The 12622-nt window shown below is 38.3% G+C and overlaps 1 protein-coding gene across 2 annotated transcripts; it reads right to left on the reverse strand.

The window, feature by feature from the left end:
- Window positions 1-1015: 1015 nt before the first annotated feature.
- LOC306927175 (uncharacterized protein) lies at window positions 1016-9788 on the reverse strand. 2 transcript variants are annotated; one of them, XM_079506861.1, is made up of 10 exons: window positions 9537-9788; window positions 9366-9386; window positions 9129-9191; window positions 8940-8951; window positions 8230-8271; window positions 6279-6290; window positions 5433-5462; window positions 4417-4437; window positions 4168-4236; window positions 1016-1378 (listed from the first exon to the last, which is right to left on the reverse strand). In XM_079506861.1, the coding sequence occupies exons 1-10, from the start codon at window positions 9675-9677 to the stop codon at window positions 1352-1354; spliced, it is 438 nt and encodes a 145-aa protein (XP_079362987.1). In that variant the 5' UTR covers window positions 9678-9788; the 3' UTR covers window positions 1016-1351. The 2 variants fall into 2 exon arrangements, with proteins under 2 accessions (XP_079362987.1, XP_079362986.1); XM_079506860.1 differs by lacking the exon at window positions 8940-8951 and having other exon boundaries at window positions 9117-9191; window positions 9537-9781.
- Between the last annotated feature and the right edge of the window lie 2834 nt (window positions 9789-12622).

Consider the following 12622-nt stretch of genomic DNA (forward strand, 5'->3'; position numbering starts at 1 on the left):
CTGAAATTAGTTGTTGTTGTTGTTGTTGTTGTACTATTGTTGTACTATTCTATGTCTGCCTAAAAGTACAGTACTTGTTAGAGTTAAAGATTTAGCTGGGGACCTGGAGTCTGTGAAATCTTTCACAGACTTACAGCGCCACCAACAGGTGGATTTTTGAAAATGACTCAAATCATGAAGGCAGCTTACGTGGAATCTTTCACAGACTTTCATAGGCTACTAGGCTGAGGAATATATCCCACCCTTTTCACATTGGCCAGTTACAGCGCCACCAACAGGTGGATTTTGAAAATGACTCAAATCATGAAGATTTTAGGCTGAGACATATATATATATATATTCACTCAAATAAATGGTTACATTCCTACAGTTGATCTGTTGTTGTTGTTGTAGTAAGGACCCAGCACACTCAAACCAAAGAGGCTGTTCGCCACACGTATCAAACACCAATCAAGCACATGTTTGGTCGTTTTTTTAGGCCACCACAATGCTTTTCCAATGGGAGTCACATGGTTTGACCAAACATTTTTGTTTGATGAGGGGGCAGGGGCAGAACACTGCCAGCAATCAGCAATCAAACACAAATGTTTGGTCAAACCATGTGACTCCCATTGGAAAAGCATTGTGGCGGCCTAAAAAAACAAAAAAACTACCAAACATTTGCTTGATTGGTGTTTGATACGTTTGAATGAGGCCTTATTAGGCCATATTCACACGTATCAAACGCAATCAAACAAATGTTTGGTCGTTTTTTTGTTTTAATATTATATAACATCACACCAAGTTTGATGAGGTAGTATTGCTTTGTATTGCTTTGTTGTATTGCTTTGTTTTCAAATGTTAAGGTTTTCTTAATTTCCTGAACATTTTATATTTTTAATTTTCTAAAAAAGGAACATTTTGGAGTTAGGTCCAACAGCAGAGATATGAAAGAAAAAAACAACATAAATGTATTATGTATTATGTATTATTGACACATTGTACCAAAAAAGAAATCAGACATCTTCTCTTAACCTGAAGCTTATTTCAATTTATTAAGCTGACATGACAGAACATTTTAATCATAACATTTAGATCTATAGACCAATTATTTGTTTACAAACATGGGGACTGGGCACACGGGTGACTGTTTCATGTAATCAATTCCCAACAGCAACTGAAAGTTTGATGGGGCATTTTTTTCCCATTGCATCTTACGAGAGGAAGGGTTCTTCTGCTGCCGGTATGCGCGCGCATGCTGTTTCTTATCAGTGTGACGTCGTCTGTCGGGGTGTCATATATACTCTAAGGTCCATACTCCATCCAAAGGTAGTCTTCGCTGTAGTCTTCCGGCGGCGTCTCTTCCGAGTTTTTAGACAGCTGGTGGTGGATGGAAAAGCTGGAAAAGGTGGAAGCTTAATTAGTATCATACATCATCATACATCGCATTCCGTGCTCAGCCAATCAAGTAAAAGTATCAATACTGCAATGTCGAAATACAAGTAAAATTCAGAAAATCTAAATGTACTTGAGTAAAAGTACAAATGTATTGGTATCAAAAGTACTTAACCCTAGAACACCAAACACGGGTGATTTTCACCCGGACACTTATATTTTTGTAATTTTCATAATGTTGCTGATGGCTGAGGTGGATGGGTCTTTCAGTAGCTTCATGATGCTCAGTGACATCATAATGTTGCTGATGTCTGAGGTGGATGGGTCTTTCAGTAGCTTCATGATGCTCAGTGACATCATAATGTTGCTGATGTCTGAGGTGGGTGGGTCTTTCAGTAGCTTCATGATGCTCAGTGACATCATAATGTTGCTGATGTCTGAGGTGGATGGGTCTTTCAGTAGCTTCATGATGACATTATGAGGTTATTCTGCTTTATTGTTCCTATACATGTTATTATTTTTATGAAGTGAAATGTGACATGTGATACCGACTATTTGTAAAATAGTATTCTTTCCTATGAGAAAAGTAACAGATTTCATTGTGAACCGTTTTATTTTGTCAGTTACCTTTTGTGGCATCTATATATAAATATACAAACTATAACCCTACGATCCCGCTTATTTTTTTCCTTAGTTAATAATTTTCCCTAATGCACAAAGGGCGATTGTTACAACATCATAGAAGGTAGCTTTGTTTCCCTGTCCACATCCCTAGAAAAACTACAGGCAGGTGTTCGGGTGAATTTCACCCGTGTCTAGTGATAGTGTGATAGAGAAAAATCCCACACACTCACAATGGACTTTTATTTTATTTTTTTCTTCACTGGACCATTCTCACATGTCCTAGAAATGGGTGGACCAAAGGAGAAGTTCCAAACTTCATTTATCTTCTTTTAGGAATATTTTTAAAATACTATTTTAATAACTATTTTTCATTTTTTTGTGATAAGTCATGATGAAATATTAAAGAAGAGTAGCTCAAGTTGCCATATATTGCTGTATTGCAATATATTTTGATGAGAAATATTTGTTATGGAATATTTTACATTGTGTAAAATATACCCGTGTTTAGTGATGGTGTATCAAAAAAACATGTAGAAAGTAGTCATTATGCAGAATGTCCCATTTCACAAGTTTTCAAATGTATGCAATGTATACAAATAATTTCAAATGGCCAAAATGTATACATAGCTGAAGTGGTTAGTTTATGTTTTGTATAATAATTAAGTATCTAGTAACTAAAGGTTTCAAATAATTTCAGTGGAGTAAAAGTACCTCTGAGATGTAATGGAGTAGAAGTAAAATTACTGGAAATTGTAAATAATACTGTAAATTAAAAGTTCCTCAAAGGTGTATTTACGTAGCCTACAGTACTAGAGTAAATGTATTTAGTTACATTACACCACTGACTGCAGCTCAGGAGGAGCACTTGGGCCTCACTCAGACCTTTACTGCATTGCTGTATTGATTGATTGATTGAAATATTTATTAACAGTTTGCAGAATTACAGTACATTTCAAGCACAAACTCAATACAAAGGCTGTTAACTGTGAGTGGACGACCCAATTAAGCATTACACTTGTTTACAATAGGGTCCACCATGTTCAATTCATCAAAACATTTAGAGACGTACAAATAGACACTTCTATATAGACAAAGAACAGAACAGGAATTCATCATAATGGAGGTAAAAAGGGAAAAGAAACATACAGTGAGGGAAAAGGGGGGGGGGGGGGGGGGGGGTTCAGATTTTACGGGGGCCAGTTTCGAATTGCAGCCATCCCTAGGTGCCCTTTGAGAGCGGTTTTGAAGGAGTCAAGGGATTTGCATGTCTTAATGACTGTTGGTAGGGCGTTCCACATTTTGGTGGCATAGGAGCGAAAATAATTTAGTCCCTTGTTTGTGCCGAATCTGGGTTGTACATGGTTCGTTGCACTCCCTCTGGTGTTGTGGGTGTGGACTTCGTTAACATTAAGGAAGTATCTAGACAGGTACATGGGTATCTTGGTGGAGTATCGAATCTTGTGGACCAGACCCATTGCAAGATGCTGTACTAGTGTCGTCGACCCTAAGCCATTCCAGTCTGTCAAAGTTGGCAGGGGTGAGGTGGGTTCGGGGGGTGAGGCCAAGTAGTATGCTTGTTGGATGAATGTTGTGTAGTGTCATGGCCGCCCCAATGCATTTCCAATGGGAGTCACATGGTTTGACACAACATTTGTGTTGTATGAGGGGGAGGGGCGCAGTCGAAACACAGTCGAAAGCCATACAACAGCTTGTAGTCCAAAATGTGGACTACAAACCATGTGACTTCCATTGGAAATGCATTGGGGCGGCCATGACACTACACAACATTCATCCAACAATCATACAGCAATGCAGTAAAGGTCTGAGTGAGGCCTAATGATGCTTTGTTGTGCAATAGTGTCATGCACTAAAAATAGCTGATCTACAAACTCACAGCCTGTTGCAGATGCAGTAGATCTGCTATTTTTGGTGCATCACACCGTCGTAAGAAGGGAACTAGACTGCTCTGTGTGCTTGTTACATTGATATGTTGTGCTTCTGCTGGTTTGACAACCATTGATAGCTAAGATTGTACTGAATGTCAACCATTCATTTTGTGTGATAGCTAACATTGTACTTGTCTGATAGTCATTGTGTATTATATTGAAGTAGCCTGTATACTACTTGTTAGTCATTCATTAAACTGAACAGCAGAACATATTGACTCACCTCCGTAATGTAATTCGGTGACAAGAAAGCTTCCACAGAAACAAGACTGGCATTAAGTGAGTGGATCTCCTGAAAACAGAATGAAGAGTTGGAGTGATAAAGGATCAACAAAGACCAGCACAATTATGTTGCCTTACATTTGTGCTGGTGTTGTGCTGGAGTTCATGTGTTACATGTGTATATTTGAAGTACCCTACCTACTAGTAGTTAGCCATTCGTTAAACTGGACAGCAGAACATATTGACTCACCTCCCAAATTGCTGTGGTATCCTGACAACAGAATGAAGAGTTGGTGTTATAAAGGCTCAACAGAGACCCTCAACAATGTTTACGTGTTTACGTGTATACAGTATAGGCCTACTAGTTGTCATTTGTTAAACTGAACAGAAGCAGAACAGATTGACTCACCGCATTCACATACATACATACATATATACATACATACGTACGTACGTACGTGCGAGCGTGCGTGCGTGCGTGCGTGCACACACACACACACACACACACACACACACACACACACACACACACACACACACACACACACACACACATACATACATACATACATACAGATTTTAAATATATGAAGGTATTGTAGGCTGGGATTTTACAAAAAAGCCCCCCTTTTAAATACATACATACATACAGACATACAGACATACATACTTATAAGGTATGCCATCTGGTGGCTAATGAACCAAACACATTCTCAGAAGTTGAAGCAGTTTTAGAGGACCCACTTTTAGGCCAGTGCAACAGAGCATGCTTTTGCCTTTTTTTAAAACCTTACCCATTTTAACCAAATACATACATACATACATACATACATACATACATACATACATACATACATACATACATACATACATACATACATACATACATACATACATACATACATACAGGTACATACATACTTCATTCGCACATATACTGTATAACTTCACACGCGCGCGCGCGCACACACACACACACACACACACACACACACACACACACACACACACACACACACACACACACACACACACACACACACATACACACACACACACACACACACACACACACACACACACACACACACACACACACACACACGTACAAGCCGTCGTACATGTCCTGACACAATAATGAAGAGTTGGAGTTATAAAGGCTCAACAGAGACCAGCAAAAAAATGAATTGTGTACACAGTATGTGAAGTACTAGTAACTACTTGTTAATCATTTGTTAAACTGAACAGCAGAACATATTGACTCACCTTCTGACTGGCTTTACGTTCCTGGATCTCCTGACAACAGAATGAAGAGTTGGAGTGATAATATACAGGCCAATAGGGTATATCCTTCTCTGTAGTATTATTTAATTATATCGTTATAATTATAGTTTATTATCTACAAATCACACCCGTGTGAAGTGAGGGGCGCTCTTATCATCGTACATCCTCATACATCATTTCAATCAGGCCGATCACAATCTGCGTCCTCACCTTCGTCTTCAATGTTTGTGTTTACGGTTACGCAAACACTCAAAACTGGCCATTCGTTGTCAATGGCATTTAATGGCATCTTTGTGTTAGGACAATGTTTGTGTTTACACAAACCCTCAAAAGCCCCTCCTAAAAGCCCATACCAAAAATATAATAATAAAGGGGAAAAAAATCCCCCATGGGATTTGAACCTATGATTTGAACACATTGGGTTGGTTTGAGAGCCAAGCATGCCAACTCATCAAGCTATTGCACAGGTACAAATAGCAATCAATGAAAATAACTCAAATCAAACACAAACACCTCAGTTCAGAAGTAGACCTGTGGCATTTCCATATGCTTTTAACTTGAAATAGAGTCTAGCTTTTAATTTGAAATAGAGCTTCCTGTTCAAGCATTGTGCCCTCCTGTTACAGTACATGCATACTCAACATACCGTACACACTATACGCAACCACACGCACGCACGCACGCACGCACGCACGCACACACACACACACACACACACACACACTTGAAGTATGCATGTATGTGTTTATGTGTATATACAGTATTTGAAGTATAGGCCTACTAGTTGTCATTTGTTAAACTGAACAGAAGCAGAACAGATTGACTCACCTGTCTCAGTTCCTGACAAAAGAAAAGAAGAGTTGGAGAGTTATAAAGGATCAACAGAGACCAGACATACATACATACATACTTAATTCGCACATATACTGTATATATTTCACTTCGCACGCACGCACGCACGCACGCACGCACGCACGCACGCACGCACGCACGCACGCACGCACGCACGCACGCACGCACGCACGCACGCACACACACACACACACACACACACACACACACACACACACACACACACACACACACACACAGACACACACACACAATCTCACACACAAACACACAAACAATCTCAGTCAAAATTATGCCTAAACCCCTATAATCTCACTAAATGTACATCTAAAACTAACCTTAAAGGAGAATTCCATACTAAACGGCTTTCTTACCTTTCTTTGTAGTTGTTACATCCCCACCAAAGAGGTGTTATTTTGTGCAAAAGCTCCTTATTGGCTATTTCCCCTACCATAAGCCCTAAATGAATTGCATTGAATTGAATGGGAATTGAATGGGGCTATGGGGTGTTGTGCTAATTCGCTTATTTCCATCACTCAAAATTATAATTATTTTTGTATATATCCTCTCTTCATAATGTAAATATCCCAAGCGGCACACTTTACTACTTATTTTGATGGAAATAAGCGAATTAGCACAACACCCCATAGCCCCATTCAATTCAATCCAATTCATTGAGGGATTATGGTAGGGGAAATAGCCAATCATTATTTTTTGCACAAAAAAACACCTACTGGACCTCTTTGGTGGGGACATAACGACTACAAAGAAAGGTAAGAAAGCCTTCTAGCATGGAATTCTCCTTTAACCCTAACCTCAGTAAAATTATGCCTATAACCTTAACCGAAAAAAAACGGCCAAATCAAAAAAAAAAAAGAAAAAAAAGAAAACCCTACTGTTCTTAGTGAGACTTTAATCACAAAGCATGGCTACTCATCAAGCCATTGTACAGGCTAGCAAGTCCTCTCACGCTCAATTACCCGTATTGGGCCGAATATAAGATGACTCTGATTATAAGACGACACACATTTTTCAAGACTCATTTGTGGGAAAAAAACATAAACAGTCTAGTACCCGATTACAGTACGACCGGCCCAATTTTTTGGGGGATATTTCCATTGGAAAAAACAAACAAACATATTATTAAATGCAGGCCAAATAGGGTATATCATTCTCTGTAGTATTATTGAATTATATCATTATAATTATAGTTTATTATCTACAATCACACCCGTGTGAAGTGAGGGGCGCTCTTATCATCATACATCATCATTCATCATTTCAATCCGGCCAATCACAATCTGGCCATTCGTTGTCAATGGCATTCAATGTTTGTGTTAGGACAATGTTTGTGTTTACACAAACCCTCAAAAGCCCTTCCTAAAAGCCCATACCAAAAAAAGGGGAAAAGAATCCCCCATGGGATTTTAACCTATGATTTGAACACATTGGGTTGGTTTGAGAGCCAAGCATGCCAACTCATCAAGCTATTGCACAGGTACAAATAGCAATCAATGAAAATAACTCAAAACAAACACAAACACCTCAGTTCAGTTCAGAAGTAGACCTGTGGCATTTTTAACTTGAAATAGAGTCTAGTTTTTAATTTGAAATCGAGCTTCCTGTTCAAGCATTGTGCCCTCCTGTTACAGTACATGCATACTCATACGGTACTCAACACACACACTTGAAGTATGCATGTATGTGTTTATATGTATACAGTATTTGAAGTATATGCCTACTCATTTGTTAAACTGAACAGAAGCAGAACAGATTGACTCACCTCTCTCAGAACCTGACAAAAGAAAAAAAGGAGAGAGTTATAATTAAAGGATCAACAGAGACCAGCAAAAAAATGAATTGTGTACACAGTATGTGAAGTACTAGTAACTACTTGTTAATCATTTGTTAAACTGAACAGCAGAACATATTGACTCACCTTCTGACTGTCTTTAAGTTCCTGGATCTCCTGACAACAGAATGAAGAGTTGGAGTGATAAAGGATCATGTGTTACATGTGTATATTTGAAGTACCCTACTAGTAGTTAGCCATTTGTTAAACTGGACAGCAGAACATATTGACTTCTCCCAAATTGCTGTGGTAGCCTGACAAAATAATTAGTGATGCAAATCAGCAAACACATCCCTATCGGCCGATTTGAGTTGTTTTTAGATTAATCGGCATCGGTTCGATTAATCAATCAGACCGATTCATTAATCAGTCTGTCTTTACAGATAAACAAGCCCAAAGTAACAGCTTGAACAGATCTACAAGCTCACTTAAATATAAAGAAGTATTCAAGGTAAACCTGACTTGCCTAAGCCTGCAGTGCAGACACCTTGTTACATGTATTTTTAGAATGGACAAAATTATTAGAATTTTTCAATACAAAATGAGATCATATTGACATCAGTAATATCGGTTAACGGCCATAACAGCAATTAATTATATCGGATATCAATATCGCCCAAAATATCTCATCGGCACATCCCTAAAAATAATGAAGAGTTGGTGTTATGAAGGCTCTGCAGATACCCACAACAATGTTTACGTGTTTATGTGTATACAGTATTTGAAGTATAGGCCTACTAGTTGTCATGTGTTAAACTGAACAGAAGCAGAACAGATTGACTCACCGCTTTCAGATCCTGACAAAATAAAAGAAGAGTTGGAGAGTTATAAATGCTCAACAGAGACCAGAACAAAATAATTGTGTACCCTATATTTGAAGTACTAGTCATTTAGGTGTGTATTTCATGTAGTAGTTGTTAGTCATTCTGTGTATATGTACTACTGCACATGAACAGCAGAACATATTGACTCACCTCCTTAATGATCAGTATGTCAGTATTAGCAGCATCAAGACGAAGATTAAGTGACTGGAACTCCTGACAACAGCATGAAGAGTTGGAGTGATAAAGGATCAACAAAGACCAGCACAAATGTTGCCTTACATTTGTGCTGGTGTTGTGCTGGAGTTCATGTGTTACATGTGTATATTTGAAGTACCCTACTAGTAGTTAGACATTCGTTAAACTGGACAGCAGAACATATTGACTCACCTGCCAAATTGTTGTGGTAACCTGACAAAATAATGAAGAGTTGGTGTTATAAAGGCTCAACAGAGACCCACAACAATGTTTACGTGTTTATGTGTAGTATACAGTATTCGAAGTATAGGCCTACTAGTTGTCATGTGTTAAACTGAACAGAAGCAGAACAGATTGACTCACCGCTTTCAGATCCTGACAAAATAAAAGAAGAGTTGGAGAGTTATAAATGCTCAACAGAGACCAGACATTTAGGTACTTCACTTGCACATACATATATATTTCATTTACACATACATACTTCACTTGAAGTTGCACATACATACTTCACTTGCACAAGTATAAATACTTAATTTATACATACATACAGTACTTAATTTGCACATATACTGTGTACACACACACACACACACACACACACACACACACACACACACACACACACACACACACACACACACACACACACACACACACACACATACAGTATTTTAAGTATAGGCCTACTAGTTGTCATGTGTTAAACTGAACAGAAGCAGAACAGATTGACTCACCTCTCTCAGTTCCTGACAAAAGAAAAGAAGAGTTGGAGAGTTATAAAGGATCAACAGAGACCAGAACAAAATAATTGTGTACCCTATATTTGAAGTACTACTCATTTATGTGTCTATTTCATGTAGTAGGAGTTGTTAGTCATTTTGTGTATACTATATGCACTACTTGTTGTCAGTACTAGTTCATGTGTGTACTTAGTCTTGTGTGTGTCTATTTGACCTTGTGTTGTGTTGCTGTGTCAGTTCACTGTGTGGTACTGAAGTCAGTTAGTTGTGTTGTGTTGTGTTAAGTTTAAAAATTGTGAACTATCACTTTAAGACCTTTTAAGGCCTCGGACAAAGCCAACTGGGATGGTGACAACTCATGACAATAAACACAATCTTTTGATCCGAACAAATAATTAGAAAGAAGAAAAACAACAAAAAAAGTGTTGTACCCTGCCCCTTTTTTCTTCTTTCTATTTCGTCGGGTTAAGACTGCTCTATAGTCTATATAGTTATCTTTCACAATGGGTTCACGTTACCTCTATTTGATGGTTCAGGTAATGGATAGTATTCACGATCGAAGCACCTTTGAAAGTAAAATAATAAAGGTTAACCTCAAAGGCCCTTAAAACAAGGCTCCAGACTTCCCAAAACAAACTGGTCAGGTTACTACTTGGCCTCACTCCCCGAACCCACCTCACCCCTGCCCATTTTGACAGAATGGCTTAGGGTTGACGACAGAGTACAGCATCTTGCAATGGGTCTGATCCACAAGATTCGATACACCACCAAGATACCCATGTACCTGTCTAAATACTTCACTAAGATACCCATGTACCTGTCTAAATACTTCATTAATGTCAACGAAGTCCACACCCACAACACCAGAGGGAATCTCAATAAACCATGTGCAACCCAGATTCGGCACAAACAAGGGACTAAATTAATTTCTCTCCTATATGCCACCAAAATGTGGAACGCCCTACCAACAGTCATTAAGACATGCGAATCCCTTGACTTGTTGTTGACTTGACCTGTTTTGGTGTGTTTATGTGTTTTCTCCAATCTGTTAATAAATTCTTAAATACATTTTCAGGTAGGTGACACAATCAGGAGAGAGTAGCCACTAATCAGCCTGGGCACGTTGTTTTGAGTGGTGCAAACCACTCCAACAACCAGCTTTGTCTGTATGTTTGTGTACCTGTGTACGTGTCCGTGCACAGGTGAGCATGGTTGCTATGGTTAGTGTGTGACGTCACTGACATAGCTGATCAGACTATATAAGACCTTGCACCACTCAGTTCACACGGGTGTGATTTTTTTTATAGTGTGCAGTTTGAATTTTCTCCGCTTATTTCTTTGTGTCATCACTTACAATTCCATTTGTTTAATCTGTATCCTGACTGTGTTCTCTATCCTGATTGGATAAAATTGTATCCAGACTTTTCATCTTAAAAGCTGGAGAGCATGGTACTGAACAAACACGCTATAGAAATGACTATCACAATATAGAGCTGGAGAGCACGGTACTGAACAAACACGCTATAGAAATGACTATCACAATATAGAGCTGGAGAGCATGGTACTGAACAAACACGCTATAGAAATGACTATCACAATATAGAGCTGGAGAGAATGGTACTGAACAAACACGCTATAGAAATGACTATCACAATATAGAGCTGGAGAGCATGGTACTGAACAAACACGCTATAGAAATGACTATCACAATATAGAGCTGGAGAGCACGGTACTGAACAAACACGCTATAGAAATGACTATCACAATATAGAGCTGGAGAGCATGGTACTGAACAAACACGCTATAGAAATGACTATCACAATATAGAGCTTTTTAACACTTATTTTAACCAAAGCAAATCAAGCCTACTGAATGCCCAGTGGTGGAAAAAAGTACTCAATTGTTTTACTTAAGTAAAAGTACCAATACTGCAATTTAGAACTACTTCGTTACAAATAAGAGTAAGGAATTGTACTTGAGTAAAAGTACAAAAGTATCTGCATCAAATTGTATTTAAACTAGGACTACTAAAAGTAAAAGTACTCATTGTGCAGAATGTGCCATTTCACAAGTTCAAAATGTGTACAAAATCTATTGAAAATAGCAGATCTACAAGCTCACAATGCTTCGCGTTGCGAGTTTGCGGCGCACTGTGAGCTTGTAGATCGGCTATTTTCAAATGGCCGAAATGTATAGGGTTGAAGTGGTTAATGTATGTTTTCTAATCAAAATTAAAATCGCCAAAGTAACTCAAGTTTTCAAATGATTGTAGTGGAGTAAAAGTACAAATTTTGGCTCTGAGATGTAGTGGAGTAGAAGTAAAAGTATTGGAAATTGGAAATACTCAAGTAAAGTACAAATACCTCAAAATTGTACTTAAGTATACAGTACTTAAGTAAAAGTACTTAGTAACTTTCCACCACTGTGAATGCCTCTGTACATACCTGCACAGTGGCTCAGAGACAGGACAGCCAGTATGGAGATGGAGATCAGGAAACACAGCTTCATCTAGTAACAGTAATAATAGTCAAATAAAATAATAATAAGAACATTGTATTTCATAACAACAATACTACAAAAAACAATTACGTTTATGTTTGAAAATCTACAGAAAACTGTTTTGATTCCGTCATGTCGTTTGATTGTAGTAGTAGTAGTATAGTGTTCTCTATGCCAAACTACAATCAACTAGTTTCAGTGTTGGAAAAA

This window comes from Electrona antarctica (genome assembly GCF_951216825.1).
Source record: "Electrona antarctica genome assembly, chromosome: 7".
Lineage (NCBI taxonomy): Eukaryota > Metazoa > Chordata > Actinopteri > Myctophiformes > Myctophidae > Electrona > Electrona antarctica.

Bases quoted from the DNA above. Each gene is read 5' to 3' on its own strand.
- LOC306927175 (XM_079506861.1), bottom strand. From the start codon at position 9,677: ATGTATGTGCAACTTCAAGTGAAGTATGTATGTGTAAATGAAATATAT. The intron at 9,192-9,365 runs GTGAGTCAATAT...TGCTGTTGTCAG, and splicing joins TTACCACAACAATTTGGCAG to GAGTTCCAGTCACTTAATCT. The intron at 1,379-4,167 runs GTGAGTCAATAT...CACCTTTTCCAG, and splicing joins CACCGAATTACATTACGGAG to CTTTTCCATCCACCACCAGC.